The 19,254-nt window shown below is 58.2% G+C and overlaps 1 protein-coding gene and 1 pseudogene across 2 annotated transcripts in view; both read right to left on the bottom strand.

The window, feature by feature from the left end:
- The window catches only part of MVB12B (multivesicular body subunit 12B), a 141,502-nt gene that overhangs the window by 19,104 nt on the left and 103,144 nt on the right, over nt 1–19,254 (bottom strand). The window contains exon 8 of the mRNA XM_081103898.1: nt 784–839. Within this exon, the coding sequence (XP_080960024.1) occupies nt 784–839 (56 nt within the window). The remainder of the gene's footprint in view (nt 1–783; nt 840–19,254) is intronic.
- On the bottom strand, nt 12,786–13,168 carry LOC308528313 (large ribosomal subunit protein eL31-like; annotated as a pseudogene). The gene has a single exon. The product of its transcript is annotated as a large ribosomal subunit protein eL31-like (transcript).

The raw sequence follows: 19,254 nt of genomic DNA, 5'->3' as shown, positions 1-19,254 counted from the left end.
CCAGGCCTGCACAGCGGAGGGAGGGCCACTGCCACCCGGGGGGCAGGCAGCAGGAGAGAGGCCTGGGGTGCCAGGCAGGGCCTGTGGCCCAGCCCACAGCCGCCAACGCCCGGTGGTGGGCGCCTGCCTTTCAGGTCTGAGCTCCGCCTTCAGGCCCAGGCAGCCCACTCAGTGCCCCCGCGGGCCTTGGGGGGCTCCCGTGTGGAGGGTGTCCGTGCTGGCCGGTGGCGAGGCCGGCGGTACATGGAAACCCACCGCGGCCTGACACTGCGTGCCGGGCCAGCCCAGCCCACGGGGACTGCCGGCGAGAGCGGAGAACGGGAATCACCGAGTGTAGCAATTAAAATGGGAAAGCGAGGCAGCCTCCATTTTTGTAGAACATCATCATCGTTAAATAAAAAACCCAAATGAAGCTGAACTTGGAAACCAAGTGAAGTTCAGTCCAATTAACCATCACATTTGAAGCAAAAAGGCTTGGCTGCCTCTGAGTTTGCTAGTCCCTCTGGCGCCCTCCTTTCATTCGTTCTCAAGGACCTCACTGGGCAGCACTGGCTGCCAGGCTCAGAGGGGCCTGAGCCCCTCCCCCTCAGCCTGTCGCTGTCTGCAGGGCTGAGCTTCCGACCAGCGGGGAGGGGGGGTTTTGCAGGGGGGTTAGCAGAAATGACCCGAATGGGGCGGGGGTGTGAGGGTCACCAGGAGAGCCCTGCATGCCATCGCGCCACGGGGCAGAGGGCGCTCAGGCCGGGGGTCGGGGAGGGAAGGGAAATCATGCACGACACTTACACTTTCTGGAACACAAGAAAACTTCTCTGAAATCATAAAAGGCACACCATCCATTGCTGCAAAAGAAGAGAGAGGAAAGGGCATTGTAGACACCATCCATGTCAAAGAATTGAGACATCAGCATCGACAGCACAAGCCAGTCAGCGGCTGGAGCCAGCCAACCTGCACGCAGGAGCGTGAGGCCCAGGGGTGTGCACACAGGCACCATCCCTGCTCCTGGGACGCCCCTGGTGCGGGAGGCAGACACCCCCAAGTCCCCGGAAGAGCAGACAGCTGTGTAGACAAGAGCGGTGAGAGCAGAGCGGCCCTGGCACCCGCCCCGGAGCCTGGCCTCTGGCCTGTGAGTGGCAGGAGCCAGGGAGGGGCTGCCAGCAGGACGGGGTGCCCAAGGCTGAGAGCACAGCAGGCGCGTTAGACATGCTCTCAGCTGAGGGTCACATCCAGGCTGTGGGGCCCTTAGCAGGGCCCTGGATCGGGTTTTTATCCCTCCTTCCAACTGACAGTCACGTATTTCAGAAGAAAGATCTAGAAACATGACTGCGTTCTGGGCCGTGGTGGTCCCTGGGCTGTTTGTCAGCTCCTGCTGCGCTAGCTGTGATGGACAGGGAAGGGCCCTTGCCCAGGTTGGCTGATTGGACTCGGAAGGATGTAAATACAAACCGAGGAGAAAAAGACCCAGAAAAAAGTAACTTGCAAAACTTGTATATTAGCAACAGTAGCATTTTTATGTGAATCCATGTATAGTTGCATTGTGACCTTTTGTTAATAAAGCTGCTGCAATAATAACCTGCATGTGTTTCCATATGATCAGATATAAACCCACTTCTGCCGCCCCTGTATAATGTGTCATGTCTATCTTATAGCATACGCAGGTAATAGGCAACATACGTCTTACATTATACATCTATATACACACGTATACATACATGTGCCCACATATGTAGCATTTTCCAAGGCCTGCTCTTAGCTTCTAAGAGACTGAAGGGGGCAGGGAGACAGTGCCCCCCGCCCCCCCCCAGCAGGCCTTCCCCACCCGCCGTCCAGGGAGAGGTCCCCGCTCCACACCTGGAGAACCCGGGCCACGGTGGGGGTTGTTGGGACCGAGCGAGGGCTAACCGCCAAGTGGGCCATCCAGGTGTCGGGCTGAGGCACACCTGTCCTCAGGGGAGCCCTGAGGAGGCTGGAGAGAGAGGCCAGAGCGATGCCCGGTGGGCCCCGAGGCAGCCGTGCGGAGAGAAGGAGGACGTCTGGGACAAAGCACCACTTTCTCTTAGAGTTCAGGATAGAAAGAGGCTCAGCCAGATGCTCGTCAGTCTTCTAGAAAACGGGAGAACACACTCAGAAGGAAGGAAAGCGAGTGGCCGGGACGCTGTGGCTGGGATGGCAACGGAACTCGCTCTAGACACTTCCACCCATGGGTGGAGCTCCTCACACGGGGGCAGAGTCCCCAGGCGCCAGCGAAAGCTTGCCAAACAGAGAATCTGCCTGCCAAACTTCACTTATTTAAAAAATCTAAATGTCAAAGATTATGGTAGGAGGAAGGAATGTGGATTTTGCAAAGCATTTGACAAAACATCTCATGTTAGCCATGTGGATAAGACAGATAAATACGCTGACAATGTGAAGGGGGAGAATCCCTCACTGGCTGGACTAGATGCCCAAGCAGCTGATTAACAGATTGATGTTGACCTTGAGCAATCTCTCTGGTTGCCCAGGGTGTTATCAATGACTTCAGTGAAGATGTGCATAGAATGCTTATGTAATACTAGTGACCCGGTGCATGGATTCGTGCACATTGAAAGGAAATTAATTAGAAGGTGGCCAGCAGGGTGGGACTGGGCAAAACGGGCTGGACACGCCCTGGAGCCAACCTCTGCAGTCCCTCCCTGGCTGGCTGCACCTGGGGTGGCGCCGTGGCTCAAAGGGCGTCTACGGAGTGAGCGGGGTCCCTCCAGCAGGTGAGGTCACTCAGCCTGGCCTGAGAGGATGGGGCGAAACCGGCTCTCTGACATCCCCCAAGGGGTCCCGGAGTGCGAGAGGGCACTCTGCAAAGTTGCTTTGTACAGGGTGGGGAATGCAAGTGTGCAGTAAACCAGATTTGGGCTGACAGTGCCCCAGCAACAACATAACCCACGGCCGAAGGTGGAATCATACGGCCCCGCGAGGAATCGGGCTCCTCCTCTCTGGTTTCAGGGTGTGTCACCTGATAACCGCTGCTGCCAAATCACTGCAGGTCGGCAGCTCCTGCGTTGAGCATTTGCCCCCTGGTGGTTAGTGCACGTCATAGCGACCAATCGGAAGGTCGGACACTTAGCATATTAGCCTTTTATATATATAGAGGCCTGGTGCACGATCATTCGTGCACTGGGGGCAAGTGGGGAGCTGGGTCCCTCAGCCCAGCCTGCACCCTTTAGCAGTCTGGGAGCCCTTGGGGGATGTCCGACTGACAGCTTAGGCCTGCTCCGTGGACATCCTTAGCGTTGCTGCGCCACTACCGCTGCGCTCACCAGCCATCAGCCCGGCTTGTGGCTGAGCGGTGCTCCCCCTGTGGGAGCGCACTGACCACCAGGGGGCAGCTCCTGCGTTGAGCGTCTGCCCCCTGGTGCGCATCATAGCGACGGTAATTCCACTGTTCGGTTGATTTACATATTACCCTTTTATTATACAGGATGTGGCTGACGGGGAATCAGGGAGGGCAGTTTATAAACTGGTAACAGAGAGAAATCCAAGAAAGATCTCAAAAAGTTGGGATCATGGGCTACACTTAACGGATGGGTTGAACTTACTAAAGGTCATTAAGTCCAGTTGGTACTTTAGGCCCCAAGCCGATGGTATTAGGTGGAATGAAAGAGATGTGGAGTCACAGCAGAAGAGATGAACAATAATGTGACTTCACCACGTGAAAGGGGCAGGGATGCCATGGTGAGGCACAGGCTGAGTCCTGCCACCAGAGCCAGGCGGTCGCCGTGTCGGCCGGAGCTCAGTGCGGGGCCGAATCTTCTGAGCGTTACTGGCAGCTCTAAGGGGGCCCAAGACGGTGGGGAACCCGAAGCCAGACCAGTGAGGAGAGGAGAGGACGCTGTCAGGCCTGATGCTCCAGGGAGGCCGATCCTGTCCACTCTTGTTCACTGTGGCCCCACTGGGTCCCAGCGCTGGGCCAGCACACAGAAGGTCAGCAGATGGGGCCCTGGCCCTGGAAGAGGAGGCTGGAAGGTGACCACATGTATTCTCAGCGCTGCCACAGGGGGAGCGGCAGAGAGGTGGGGTGAGGTGCAGAGGGGAGCTGCCCTCCTCTGGGGGGACCCGAGGAAGGGCCAGCAGAGCTGGGTGGGAGCGCCAGGCAGGCGGCCATGTGTCGGGGAGCTGGGGGGGGGTGTTCTGTGTGGGGTACAAAGCTAACCTGTGGGGCCGCTAAATCCCCTTCTAATTCTATAACGCTCATTTCGACTCCTTATCTGGGCAGCCTTTTCCTCATGTTTTAAAATATCTAGAGGTTTGCCAAACATAATCCTTAAAATCAACGGCACGCGTTTTTCATGTGCTCCAAACGCACGTTCATCAATCACCCCCATCCTGGCTCCTTGTGGGGGAGCCAGGCCTCCCCTCCCTCCCTCCCTCCCTCCCTCCCTCCCGTCCTCCCTCCTTCCCAGCTGAAGCCAGTATTTTGTCTTCACTGCTCTGTGCACAGAGGCTGATGCGTGTTCTACATTGTCTACTGCTGAGTCCTCTCAGGATGACACGGGATGGGCGGGGGTGGGGGTGGGGGTAGGGGTGAGGGGTGGGGAGGGGAGACAGCCGAGCAAGGTCCCTGCCCTCAGGGAGCCACTGTCCGGGGCTGCATCTTCCTCTCCAACCTGCCCTCCAGGCGGCCTGGGGTTCCCAGGAGGCTCTCACCTGACAGGCCTGACTGAGTGGTCACGACCCAGAGGCAGGGACAGAGCCTGTCCTTCCCTCACGGGCCAAAGCAGCCTTCCCAGGCACAGGGCAGTCCCTCGACTCCCCTGTGACACAGCAAAGGCCACCGCCCACCCCCCCCCCCCACTTCCGCTAAGCTCAGAGGTAACCTGCCTGTCCCCAGCCCCGTTCTACTGATCCCAGACGAGATAACCCTCAACACAGTCACTTGCAGGTTATTAGGGAAACTGAGTCTCAGAGCAATTATGGAGCCAGGATTCGAGCCCGAGGCCAGCTTGGGGGGGGTGGGGCGCATGCTGGGGAGGTGATGGGGAGGATGGGCTGGGGGTCAACAGACCGGGGCCTTAAGTCCAAGTGAGCAGGTGGCAGATGTGCGGCCAGCAGGTGCCTCAGCTCTCAGAGCCTTGGTGAGCCTGTCTGTAAAGTGGGGACAATACAGCACTCTCTCAGGGCTGCTGTGGGGAGAGAGGAAACGTGACGGACAGGCGGCGGAGCGCCTGGTGCGGTGAGGGGCGCATGCCAGGCCAGTTTCCTTCGAGTACCAGCACAGTGTTTCCTAATTTTGCTTTTCAAATTTGTTTTTGGTGGCAGTTTGAACAAAACGCTGATCCGCGCACCCACACCGAGCGAGCGACCTACAGCAGATGAAAGCGAGGAAGTGCCGCGGGCTCCGTAGCACAATTAGCATTCTCCTAAACAAACGCTTCGGCAGAGCTGTAATTAAGCAGGCCTGTAATTAAGAGTATGCCCTTTATCATAACGATCATGCTTAAAGATGGCGTGATGCATGGAACGCTGTTATTAATGCTGTAATCCCCAACTGAAGTGCGCCTACATAGGAATCAGCGTGTCAGGCCTGTCACCGGAGTGTTTGTAAAATACATTAAAGAAAAAAACAGGAAACAATGAGCTCATGCAACTGTTCTCTTTTCAGCCAGGCACCCGAGTGCAGAGGCCTGGGAGTGCTCCCGGGACCTGCGAGGTTTAAACAAATAAAGCTCGAAGCTGCTCCTGCAGGGATGCCACCCCCAACGTCGCAGAAGGAAAAGGTGGGGGATTTCCTTCCCAACCGCCCCGAACACCGGGTGCTGTGCGCGGAGAAGTGGCTGCCTGCACGGGCGTCTGTTGGACATGAACTCGGGCTCCTGCTCGCACAGGCAGCTGGGCCATGCCCCGCGGGGACTTTGCCGGGCAACGGGATGGGGTGACAGCCCCTGCGTCTTCCTTCCGAGGGGAACGATCACGCTACTTGCCCAGGCAGCCCCCCAGCCGCCCCTGAACTTCCCGCCAGCACACACCGGGGACGGCTGCGGGCACCCGAGCCCAGCTCACCAACTGCCACGGGCTCCAGCCCAGGGCCACCCCATCGCCTTGGGCACCCACCTTTGCCCAGGGCCGCCAACCCCTTTCCTCACTGGTGTCTCCACCACCACAAAACCTCCAAGCAACACAGCATTAATTTCAACATGCCTGACAGTCACAAAATCATGTGGTAGGAAATGTAAAATTAAAAAAAAAAGACTCCATTTCCAGCTCCTGGGTCGTTGTCTGCTCCGTTGCCGAGGGGGTGAAGTGAGCTCGGGTCACAGTGCCTGCGAGGCGGCGGGAGCACGTGGCCCTGGCAGGCAGTCCTCAGCGTAAAACCACGCCGCTGGGAGGTGGGGCCTGTGGGTCTGTGAGCTGCCGGGCTCGGGGGTAAATAACCAGCCACCGGCCCCTCTCCCCTTGCCTGCCCCGTTCCAGTCCTTCAGAATTTGTGCGGCAAAATGCCAACGACTCAAGATCTCAAGGCCATTTCTCAAAACGCACTTGCAAACCAGAACGCCGCGCGCTCTGCATCCTTGGTGACTTCACGCTGGGGGTTCTCTCTGGGAGATATTTGTAGACGCCTCCAGAGCTGTCTGCTCGCTGACATTCCAATTGAGTCTACACAGGCCAACGACTTCCTTCTAGGCCCACGGCGATCGGCGTTGTCATGTCACTCATAAGCCCAGAGGAGTGACTTGTCAGCCGAGGGAGCCCCACACATGGGAGGCGGCCCCCGGGGGAGGAGGGAATGGGCACGGGTCAGACACGCGTGAGCTCGGCCACGCGTGGGCTCTGGGTGAGTGCTTAGCCTGAGTTTCACGTGCAGGGCCCTCTGCCGTTCTGCCGGGTGAGCCGCCCCTGAGAGGCCAGCACAGCCCGCCCCGCGCAGGCACCGACACGCGGCAGCCACAGCCGAGCCTTAGCGCTCGCGGCCAGTGCCTGAATTCGACCAGCTCTTCCGCCCCCTTTGACTTAGGACACATGTTTAATCTTCGAGCCTCTCTTTCCTCGACTGTGGAAGGAAGGAAGGGAATATCTGGGTTGCTGTGACATTTAGATGAGCTAACAACACAAGGCCCAGGTATGAACTAACTGCTCAGTAACTGTCATCATCGCCATCATTATTATACGACTGCACTAGAGGACAGTGCCTTTCTGAGGTAGCAGACCTTTCCTTTTTCACCTTCTTTTACATAGAAACCTAAGTGCAGCCACGTTAAATTATGTAGCCTATGGGCTGTGAGTCCCAACCGAAAGGCACCTGGAGGCGCGGAAGCAAGGCCTGCCCGGGGGACCTGCTGGGTGCCGGACCAGCTCTCCCCTGGCACCTGCCATCCCCGTGGAGCAGGAGCAGCCCCAGGCGGGCCCAGGCTGCCTGGCGGGCCCAGGCTGCCTGACGTGCCCTGGAAACGAGCCCCAATGCAAAGTGAATAAACGGGAGTCAGGAGTGATTTGCCAGGTCGGTTGGAAGGGCCAGGCTCTTTAAGATAAAGGTGCCTTCACACCACCAAGGAAGGTTCTCCGAGCTTCTAGCTGGCAGTTAGGGAGCCCCCCCTTTCACGTCCCCCCTTCCTCAGTCCCCCATCTCTACACAAAATGCCTGCCAGTAACCCCCTCCCACAGTCCCGCGTCCTGAGGGGGGTCTGAGGGCCGTCCGCCCCTCAGAGCAGCCTGGGGGCAGGGGGAGGCTCTGTGGGCCTCTGAGCTGCAGGAGGAGCAGGAGGGCGGGAGTCCAGTGAGCAGGGCCGAGCAGGGCCCCACACTCAACGCCCACGAGGAACTCCAAGTGCACGAACAGGAACATTCCCGGCCACAGAAACGCTTTTGAAAACTCCCTAAGTACTGAATGGCCTGGCAGAGACCAAGTGCATTGTGCTCGGGGTAAGGGAAGCACATGGTGGGAACAGCGCCCTACACGACACGAAGAAGCCACCTGCAGGTGGAAGCGGACGGCGGAACCAGGAGGCTGAGGGGGTGAACGGCAGCCACTGGGCCTGAAGAAGTGAAGGAGCCATCCTGCGACCAGGGAGACACCCGCGTGGCCAAGACGGTGTGCCCGCCGCAGGGACCTTGGGGGTTCACTCGCTTTCAAGTACAGGTCTCCCTCCTTCCCTTAAAAACTTCCACCGCTGCCCGAAGCTTCCAGGTGACGTCCGAAGCCGCAGCCAGGCCCTCACCGGCTGCCGGCAGGCTGTGGCCCGCTCCCCGCCTACCTGCCCCCCACGCCCTGCTCCCACCTGCGGACCCAGCTGCCCGGCCTGCGCACCCTTTCTCGATGGGGCGCAGGAGTCCCTACACCGGACACACAGGTACGCGCAGGTCCAGTGCCAAACCACAGGGTTTTCAAGAAACGCTTCCCTGTGGAAATGGCTTCTCCTGGGAGCAGGGTGTCACCTCCCAAAACCCAGCTCCATGGACACACTCTCCGGCCCACGGGGATACGGGGAGCAGGGGCGGCTCGAGGCAGAACTGACGTCCGGCCGACGCCCTCCCGATTTGGGAAAACCGGCGCGTGCGTCCTTCTGACTAGTTGCTGTGTCTATGAAGTGCAATGCCGCACATTACCCAGATTTCAGGTTGAATATTAACCTTTAAAGGGCATGTCACAAAAATGCATTCTCTAAACACTGGTCTTCAGCTCGCTGTGCAAGTCCGCGGTGGAAACGGGGTGAGCTGCCGCCCGTCTGCCTGCACCTGTCACGGCATCGCCCGCCACCTGACAGTAATTCCAACCGAGCCCAGCAGTCCCACCGACGAACAATTCAGCCGTCCACTCTAACCGCCTCGCCGCGCAGCCTGAAGGGGTAACAATAGCGCCTGCTGATGCCACCCTCGCTTCCGGCGCCGATGAACTTTCAGGAGCTGAAAGGACGTGCTCGCAGATGACAGCGGTTCAGCCGGGGCTCTCTGAACCACCCAGGATAATAAGTACTTGTTCCCCTCCACAATGGGCACAGAAAAAAGAAATCCAGCTAATAATTGCTGCAATTATCTTGGAAAACATGCAGAGATTAATGGTGATTATGAAAATCTGTGTCATTGTTCCGAGAGCATCACTGATCGAGGGTGTCTTGAAATGGCCGCTGCCAGGGAACCTCTCGCACCGAACTCCACGTGGGCGTGGGGACGTGACACTTTGGCTCTCTCCCCGGCAGTGTCGCCCCGTGTTTACGAAATTGTTTCCCATCAGCCCCGGCGCCCTGGCCTGCGTTTTGACTCCGCGCACCGGTGCCCTGCGAGGTTCCGGACGCCCCTAATGGGATGCGGGTGTCAGGGTGGTTCAAAGCCCCAAGTTCAACTTGTTATTTATTCAAATAATTAATTACTCTTGTAGCCATCGAGCAGTCTGTCATGACACGTTAATGACTTGATAGACTTCTATGAACTGGTGAACACAGAACAGCAGAGCGCTTTTATCGCCGTTTAATTTTAAAACGATCCTGTGTGAAATTATCTCGTCGTGAGTGATGGGAGCATAAAGAACAGACTCAGCAAAGCCCCTTTTGGATCATTGCTTTATTAATGGTAACGTCAGGGAAATGAAAAATGCTAACATTGTCATATTCCACTGCTGGGTGGAGATGAATGGCGGGGGGCGTGGGCGAGGGCCCGTGAGCCCGCTGCCAGGGGCGCGCAGCCCCTCCAGCGGGCTCAGGCCTCGCACACCCGCGGCTCCACAAAACCACCTCCACGCCCCGGCTCCCTTGAGTTTATGGCTCTCGATGTCTATTACTTTGTGCGTGTGGTCTTTCTTTCTTTCTTTTTTTTTTTACTTGAATTTTCCACCAGTGATATAAAGCACCTTCACGAAAACATTTCGCTTTATTGCTTTGAACATTAAACGTTATTAATCCAATAGAAAAACGTTAAAGATATTGCTGTCACCTTTAAATGTGAAATGATATTAGGTGCTAAAAACGCTGGGGTAGGAGAAAAGATGTTCCCTTCGTTTCTTTTAAGCCTTGAGATAACTGTGCTGGGTTGATGACAAAATGGTATTTCTACACGGCTCACAGCACAACATCTGCTTAAAGGAGACTTCCTGTTCAGCTATTCCTTTTTTTTCATAGTGAAAATTGTTTCTCAATTGTTTTAATTACAAACTTGGGAATCTAGACAAACTGCTCCCTGGCAGTGTCGTTCTAAGACAAAGACACGACCTGAGGAGCCGAGTGCAGCTCTGCCCGCGGGCAGCGGGCTGCTGAGCACAAGCCCATGGGGCAGGGGCCGGGGCAGCGGGAAAGGCGGGGAGGCCTTGCTCCGCCCTCTCCGGAGAGGAAGGTGGGCTTCTCTTCCCTCACGCGCTTCCTGTGTCTGTCCTCCCGATCGCAGAGCGTTGCTGTCAGCCACTCAGACGGTCAAGCAGGGACCTGCAGCAACAGGGAGGGACCTGTCCCCACACCTCGCTGGCCACCAGGCCCCAAGTCCCAGAGGGTGGTGGCGGCAGCTCACTTGTGTGAGCTCCTACTCTGTGTTGCCCCTGGTCTGGGTGCTTTCTGTGTGTTGACATGATAATCCCATGGGGGTGGGGTGGGGAGGGATGTATCATCATCATCATCATCATCATCATCATCATCCCGATTTTACACACGACACTCGGCAAACCGCGGTCACGCGAGCTCCCCGTACACACAGCCACAGGAAGCAGAGGCAGAATCAAACCCCGGGATCCACTCCTGCCTGCGACTGCGGTGCCTGATTCTGTCCAGAGATCTCCCCGGAGCCTGTCCCCCCGCCCCCTGCCCGGCCCTGACACGGCTGCCGCTGCTCCTGGTGCACACGCCTCTGCCCGTTCCCGAGGCCGCCCACGGAGAGGAGGACCTGGGAAGAAATGGGTGCCCGCAGCTGCTGCCACAGCAAGGTGCAGCACAGTGGACGCCTGGCCTGCGCTGGCACAGCTGAGGACACACACGTGATGCAGTGGCCGTGGGGGTTAGAAGCCCGAGGATAAATAGTCAAAGGACATGGGCCGGTCTGGGGCCTCTTTGGGGACTGCCTTCCTTATGCGGGAGACACTGGGCCCACTGCCATGACTCTCACAGGGACAGCTCCAGCGAGTGGCAGCCCAGGGTCTGCCCCGGGCAAGGCGTGCTGGTCCCCGCACAGCGGGCAGCCTCAGCAACGCGACCGGGAGGAACTGTGCCAAGCCTAGAGGCCATGGGGTGTATCACAGATTCATCGGGGAGAGTGCTGGGGGCTCCTCAGAGAGACAGGTGGGCACCAGGGCAGCTGAGCCCCAGGGCAGGGACTGCAGATGCATAGGCAGGGAAAACACTGGTTTCAGGGAGCCCCGCAGGGAGCAGCCGGGCAGACACCCAACCCGCAGGGGCGCGGCTGCTCAGCCAGGGCCACCCCTCTCCGGAGGCCAGCCCACCGAGAACCATCTGACCTGAGCCCTCTCGCGGGAGAGCACTGTCCCGAGGGTGACGGGCTCCCCTGTGGGAGAGGGGCCGTGGGACACGGCGTGCGAGTGGGCTTGGCCTTGGTTAGTGCCTTAAGGATGGATCCCCAACGCTGGCCCACACCCCGGGAGATGCAGCCTCTCTTCCCGAACCACAGGTTCTTGAACTCCCAGATGAGTCAGAATGGCCTGGGTGCTCGTTAAAAATGCAAACCACTAGCCCCACACCTCGAGACTCCGCTGAGGAGCACTGCCCAGCGGTGCGCTCTGCCTGGCGTCAGAGGGTCTCATGGTCCAAGTCTCCTGGGTCCAGTTCCATGAAGCTGTCCTGCACCAACAGGACTCTCCATCCCCACAGGACGCCCGTAACCCACAGCACTTCCGGCGCCACCACCCTGCGAGGGGGCAGTTTCCAGGCAGACGGAGGCCAGCAGGGGGCGTGTCTGTGTAGCTCAGAGGCAGACTCTTGGGGCTCCTCCGCCACCGCAGACCAGATGTTGGGAAACACCAGGGCCCAGCACAGGGGCACTCGGCTCACTGGCTATTGATCACTTATTATGTCCCCTGACCCCGGTGTCTCTTCGGTCCACGCCTTTTGTGGGCTGAGCCTCTAGGACTCACAGGAGGAGAGGAACCCTGGTCTGTCTGGCTCTCTCGGCAGCGGTTCTCAACCTGTGGGTTGCGACCCCTTTGGCGGTCGAACGGCCCTTTCACAGGGGTCGCCTAAGACCATCCTGCAGATCAGATATTTACATTACGATTCATCACAGCAGCAACATGACAGTTATGAAGTAGCAACGAAAATAATTTCATGGCTGGGTCACCACATGAGGAGCTGTATTTAAAGGGCCAGAAGGCTGAGAACCATTGCTCTACAGTGTTTTCCGAACACTCGCATGCTCTGGGTTTCTGTGGCTTCACCTCCAATAGCAGGGAAAAGGTAACACGTTCAGGCACCTCACGACCGTCTTTTCTGGAATCCGACAGAAGGCACGGTCTCTCTCTGACTCGCGTCGAGCCGGAGCCCGCCCTGCCCGGGGCTGAGGAGCACGCCTCCCGCCTGCGCGGGTCCTGACTTCCTCCGCCAGCCCTGCGCTTCCGAGGAATGACTTCCAGCCACTGGAAATCTGCCCTGGATTATTGAAAGGGACCCTTTTGTCAGAACAAGAGGACACGCTCAGTGGAGCCTGGCAGCTTAAAAAGACACGGAGAGTGGTTTCTCCACGTGAGGCTTTTGGGGCTACAGCACGAGGAACGATGCACCGCCGGCCAGAATCAGGATGGGGGCCTTCGGGAAGCGCAAGGCCCCGAAGGAAACCAGAGGCCTCCTCTCCCCCAGCCCCCAAGGCAGTTGTATAACTTTACTGGACCATCAGCATTAGTTCTCGTCCACATGAACGGCCTGTAGATTTCTGAAGGTGGTGACCAACGCATACAGCTTGCTTGGTGAGTCTTCATCCTCATTAGTTTTCTGGACAAACGTACCCAGACACGATATGGGACATTCCTTACGCCTTTGGCCCGGCCTGCTCTGTTGAGCCTGGTGTCCATGCGCACGTCCGGAGTCCCCATCTCTTCATGGCGACTTTCCGGGTCTCCTTGAGTGCCCGAGGGGCGCGCTTCCTGAACCCCACAGGGTGGATGCGCTTATGAATGTAGGTGGTGCTCCCGGTCACCACCTCACTGAGGGCAGAGCGGCCCTTCTTCTCGCCACCCTTCTTTGCGGGAGCCATCCTGCCCGGCAAGTTGGAAAGAAAGAGTGCGGGGTACTGTCCAGAGGCCTCTTCTTAAAAACGCTTCCTTTAATGCCCCAGGGACTATTACATCAGCAAATAAACAAATACCCCAAAACAAAAGCCCAGCCTTCAGGGGAGCAAACCCCGCAGGCAGCCAGCATGCAGCAGCTTAGCAACGAGATTTGTAAGAACCACCACGTGGTGAGCCCTGGGGAGCCTCGTAGCTCTCCCACGTGGCCAACACCCGTCACCTCCTGGGTCCTCGCTTCTACCTGTGCCCGTGGGGCCGACCCTGTTCCAGTTTCAAACTGACGACACCAGCAGAGGTTTACTGCTTGCCCAACGGGACCAGGCGGGCCACCAACAGAACCGGGTGTGGAATACGGGGCTCCCCTATTGACATAAATGCCATGTCATCGTTTACTGGGTCAGTGGAAAAGCCGTCGGGGCGGGGACGGGACCCCAGAACCCCAAGTCCAAGGCTGCTGCTCGGCGAGAGGACGCTCAGAGCTGCTGGCCCGGGGTCTCGGGGGACACGGGTCCTTAGCAGCAGCCCGGCTTCCCTGCAGAAGAATTTCCAAGCTGTCTTCGACAGGCACACTCTGAGAGCGCGCCCTTTCGGGTAAACTGTTGTTTCGGTGGTGGGGGTGGGGTGGTGGGGCCAGCCTGATGCCCGGGCTCTCCGCTCACTCCCTCCCACAGGCTGGCAAGTGCCAAGTCGTGCTTCCACTTTCACCTGAGGCTGCGGGAACACAGGCGGCCTCCAGGTTCCCCTAAACCGGTGCTGCTCCAGCCCCTCCTCTTCCCAGGGGTGTCTGAGGATGAGATGCAGAGGAGGCAGGACCAGAGGGAGCCGTGTCCTTATGCCTAAAACAGGCTGTTCTTGGTTCTTGAGAATGAAACCCTGAAGGTCATGACGTGGCTTAATCTGTCGTTTTGTCATCAGTGAAACCGGGAAGCCGAGAGCGGGGCGTCTGGTCGGCCAGCAAGCCCAACAGACACAGCACCCGAAGTTCAGCCCGAATGGGCTACTCCCCGCTTTCCTCCTATAAAAGCAGTAACTGTCTCAAAGTGACTATTTCTGTAAAAACCTGACCCCACCAAAGAGCCACCCGCCGGTGCTGGGAGGGGCGGGAGTCACAGAGGCCCGAGAGAAGGCAGGGGTGGCCAGGAGGGTGCGGAGGAGTCTGGGATCAGTGACAGGTGGAATGTGGCCGGAGCGGCTGGACGCTGCTCTGCGTGGGGGTGAGCCCGGCCAGCGTGGCATCGCGAGTGGGGACGCGCGGCGTGGGGCAGCCAGACGGTCGGCTCCTCTGGGAAGAGCTGGCGGACTGTGTGAGGACGGAGGCAGGAGGACGGGGCTCTCTCTGGTTCAGGAGAAGCGGGGAGCCGGGGCCACTTCCAGGAGGGAAGGTGGTTAGAGAATCTGCAGGCCTTTTCCCCATTTGCACAAGGGGGTGCTGAGAGGCGCGAGCCCATGCACTGCAGGTGCGGCGGCACCGACAGCCCCAGGAGCGGGAGGAACAGGGGCGCAGGCTGGGGTTCGGTGCAGATGAAACGGCTTCTGCCGGGAGGCGAGATGGTGCCTCTGCAAACCTCAGTTCCCGGGAGGAGAGGAACCTCCGAGCCGAGCTGTGGTGGCCTCGGAGCCTCAGGTCCTGTTCCTCCCCGGCTCTCAGCCGCTCCTGCCAATGTGCGGAGCCTCCCGAGGTGGGGATCGGGAGGGGCAAACCTGGAGCCGGGCCAAGTGTGCCCACAGCCTGATGAGAGGAACCCTGGTCTCCGCCCAATTCCCTTTTACATGAACAAACTCACCGTTAAAATTATTAACCGATGTAAACGCGGAGGAATTTATTCTAGTGACAAAATTCATTTAAATAACTTATACATGACGTTGATTTTTATTTATAGATCATTAGTTCTACAAGTTCATCAAAATGTTTCACTTTTATATTACCACATTTTTGTGGGAGAAATATGTGCTAAAGAGCCGTTTTAAAATCTGGGCCTTTGGGACTATCTTGGGGAATTATCCTACGGAAACATTTATGGCCCATGACCGGCTTGGGAAGAGATTCTCAAGACGGCTTATCAAAGCTCGTTGTTCTAAAATCTCTCACCACAGCAAAGCCCATAACATGGAGCATTAGAGGCTCAACATTCCCCCCCACCCCGTCCCCAATTATTCAGCCGGGTTCTGTGGGATGACGGTGGAAACCAACCCCGCCTACATCCCCAGCCACTGCAAACATCCGTGCTCTGAAAGCCCTTTGGCACACCTGAAACTAATATAAAAAAAGGGTTGAATGCAAACTGTAACCGAAAAATTAAAAAAAATTCCTTTGGCTGCGACCAGTCCAGTGGCCAGTCCCGGGCCACCACGGCTCTCGCCGTTACAGAGACTGGGGGCCAGAGAGCAGCTGTGGGGTTGGGAAAAGTGCCCAAACAGGGACATTTCTGCCAAGGGAAAAACATCTACTTTGCCCCACTGGGCTTTCACCTGGGGAGGCGGGGCGGGGTGGGGGGGCGGGGGGTGGAGGAAGAGGCTGCAGCAACTTGCGGAGCGGCAAGCTGGTGTAATATTTAAGAGAACAAAGTGCAGGCGGCCGTGGAACCTTTGTAGTTGAGGGACCGAGGGGCAGAGCAAACACATTTTAACAGCCAAGCCCCTCCTTTCACACATGTGTAAAGCCTCTGGAATTTCACTGGAAAAACGTTATTTCGAAAGTAATCTTTGAAGTTTGAAAATTAAAGCAGGAAGGCTGTTTCTCAGTAGAGAGAAGGTTTCAAACTGCTGAAGGGGCAAAGGAAGGCGCTAATGGGCGTAAGTGGCCCCGCGTGGGGGGATGGGCTCTGAGGTCCCACTCGTGCTCTCAGGTTCTCCCGACGGTTCAGGAGCTATTCCTTTTCTCTCTCGGGGCCCTTTGCCCTGCCAGCGCCCGATGAACCCTCACCCGGGCCTGGGTGGAAACCAAGTTTGTCAATGACAATTCAGAGAGAAGGGGAGCTGTGTGTGTGTGTCTGATGTGCGCATGGGCACGTGTGTAATGCATGCATGCGTGTGATGTGTGCACGTTGACTTGTGTGTGGTGTAGGCACATGTGATGTGTGCACTTTGCCATGTGTGCACGTGTGTGATGGGTGCACACATGATGTGTGAATAGGTGGCACAGCAACAAGAAAGAAACCACAGGAGCCTTGCAGGTGAGCAGGGGCCAAGCCTGTGTGACCGGCCAGCTCCCCCACCGAACCTGGGACGCGAGGCCCAGTGGGGAATGGGGTTCTTTCAACGCCCGAGCAGGCAGGGCGGAAACAGCCACTGCAGTGTCCAACCTCAAGGCTGCAGATAGAGCTCCCGGCCTGGGAACGCAGAGGCGGCTCTCTGCTGGGGTTTGTGCGTATGACACCAGCACAGACAGAACCGATGCTCAATGGGATCGCGCTGAGTTGAAGACATGGGACTGTCATCCTCACGCATCTCACCCAACAAGGCACTCTGGCGTCGTTTCCTTAGGAGTCTTCCCCACAGCCCCGCCTGACAGAGGCTAACCGGAGGCTCAAAGGAGGGGAGTGGCTTGTCTTAGGGGAGACCTGGGACTTGACTCCAGTGCATTTAGAATGAAGCCACATTGTCCTACAGCCACACCCCGATGTTAGCAGGACACGGGTCCCCGACAAAGGCCTGTCCTGCAATGTGCAGAAGCGGCTGGAAAAGAGCGGCCTGTGAACTGGCTGAGCCCTTCGCAGCTCTTTTCTTTTTGGCATCAGTTAGCAATTACCCTTGAACTTCCCTTCTCCCTCCCCCCAAGGTATTCCAATTACTGTTCCAATTACTTCAGCCAAGAAGCTCACCCAAACCCTATTCACCCCCTCCCCCCCGCCCTGCACCCCACACGCAAACACACCCGGCAGAGCACAGGCAGGGGACCGGCTGGAACACTTTCCCTCACTAACCGCACAGGAGGCTGCACCGCGGGGCCGGGTGCAACATTCGGGACATAACGCATTTCCAGGACAGCCAGCTGCCCCAAACCACCGAGCAGACTGTGCGCCCAGGGCCATGGGCCACACGCGCAGCGAGTGCTGGCGAGGAGATGCCTGAGGGAAAGCACTCCCACGGCCAAGGGCAGGGCCTGTCTTTGCCTTTTGTGGCCCAGAACCACCCAGAGGACCAGCCAGGAGCAGGGCGAACAAAGGACTGGCTGAAAGGCCGTGCTGGCTTCCATGTTTACAATGCTTGCTCTACTTGGGGCCCTGGCTGTGTGTCCATGTGTGGCCGGCATGCGTGTGCGGCCACACGGGTGTACATGCATGTGTATGCGCACACAGGAAATGAAGGTCCTCCAGGGCACTTGGTAACCCCTCCCCTCTGCTGGCCACGCCCCTGACGAGGCTTGAGGGGCTGACCCTGCCTCCCACTCGTGCTGGGCGCTGCTGGGAATGGGTTTTCCATACAGACCCACATAACTAGTAGGAGGGCTGAGGAACGAAACCGTGACTTTCCTCACAGCCAAACCCGCATCCAGGTGTCCTCAATCGGCCAAGCTGCACGGAATTTACCCGGGACTCGGCCAACAGCGGGATCCAGTGCAGACTCACCTCATCTGCTCTTCGTATGCCACCGGGCTTTCCACGGTCTACCCCTGACCACAGGCTGAGTTCCTGCGCATCTTCCAGCCAAATCAAAAGATAAATAAACCCTTTCACAGGACACGCGTCTTGGGCGCCCAGCCCAGGGCTCCTGTGTCCTCTCTTCCCACCCGTGGGAGGCGCGGGCCGAGGCCTGACCCACCCCACAGCTCCCCGGGGCCTTTGCTCCTTTCTCTGCCTCCTGCCCTCAGAGAGTTTGAATGCCCACTACCCATGGGGCTGGGGGACAGGCTTGGTTGAACCCACTCTTCACAGAGCCTTGCTCTGCTGGAGCTCCAGGGTCCTCCGGGCAGCACCAAGGGACGGAGGTGCCGCTGGCTCTCAGGACCCCCCTCAGCAGGCTCACCGGAGGTGGCAGAGGGGGGTGTCCCCCTGGCTGCTCCCAGCCCACGCTGTGCAGCGGGACACCTTCCATGGGCCCGGCCACTGCAGCCTCACCCCCCTGAACTTCACTGTACCTTCCAGCTTTCCCGCCTCCATTTATTTCCACAACCGAGGAAAGCAAGACCCAGACGGTGAAGGGCCTGGCTCCTGATCAGGTCTGGGGTGAAAGGCAGAGGGAGGACACTCAGCTTCCGGTCCTCTGGTTCCTTTTCTAAGCTCCGCCCTTCCGGAGACGCAAAGATGTCACCAGTGAGGAGCCAGCTGCACCCGAGCGCAGACGAAGGCCTTTCTGCCCAGCGGTGCCCCACTGTCGCCTGGGGCCTTGTCATCCGTGGGAGGAGGCCAGAGCGTTGAGACGCACCTGCCTTAGTGCTCCCCGTTCCAGGCTGAGGGGCGCAGCTGGTCTTCACCCACAAGGCCCACAGGATGCCCCGGGAACCCCTCAGCTGCCCTACCCCCCTTGACCCCAGGTGCCATTTCTCCTGCTCGGGCAAGGGACAAGTGCCCTCAGCCTGGCCCACACACTGGACCACAGGCCGCGGAGGTCAAGGGCAGATGCTGGGCCAGCTGCCTGAGCTGTGTGCCTCTGGGTAAATGAACTGAGCTCTCTGTGCTTTCATCCGCACCTGCAAGCTGGGGTTGATGCTGCCTACACTCTTGGGGGTGTTGAGTAGAAGGGATGGTTTGCGTGAAGAGCTAGAACGCGCTGAGACTATAAATGCTTCGCATTTGTTTTGTTATTAACATAATAGAAATGACCAATGTGCGTCTGGAAACCCTGTCTCTGCCCTGCCCCCACCCCCCAACCCTATACTCAGCAATTTCCTGTACATAATCCTCCCCAGGGTGGGGGTGGGACTGGGAGGGAGGTGGCCCTGAATCAGGAGGCTGTGACATGACAAATAAGCTGCAGGCTGACGTGTCGCCGAGACATATTGGAGTTTACTCTGTCGCTGGGGCTTGCCATCTGTGCCGCGCGCGGGGGCTGGCTTCCCAGGCTGCCGAGGGGGCCAGGGCAGGTCCACCCGGCCCCGGACAGATCTGCAAGCTCAGCCGGCCATCAGTTAGGCTGTCTAA

The sequence above is a fragment of the Myotis nattereri genome, assembly GCF_964212035.1.
Source record: "Myotis nattereri genome assembly, chromosome: 12".
Classification (NCBI taxonomy): Eukaryota; Metazoa; Chordata; class Mammalia; order Chiroptera; family Vespertilionidae; genus Myotis; species Myotis nattereri.
This window is presented reverse-complemented; position numbering and strand designations above follow the sequence as displayed.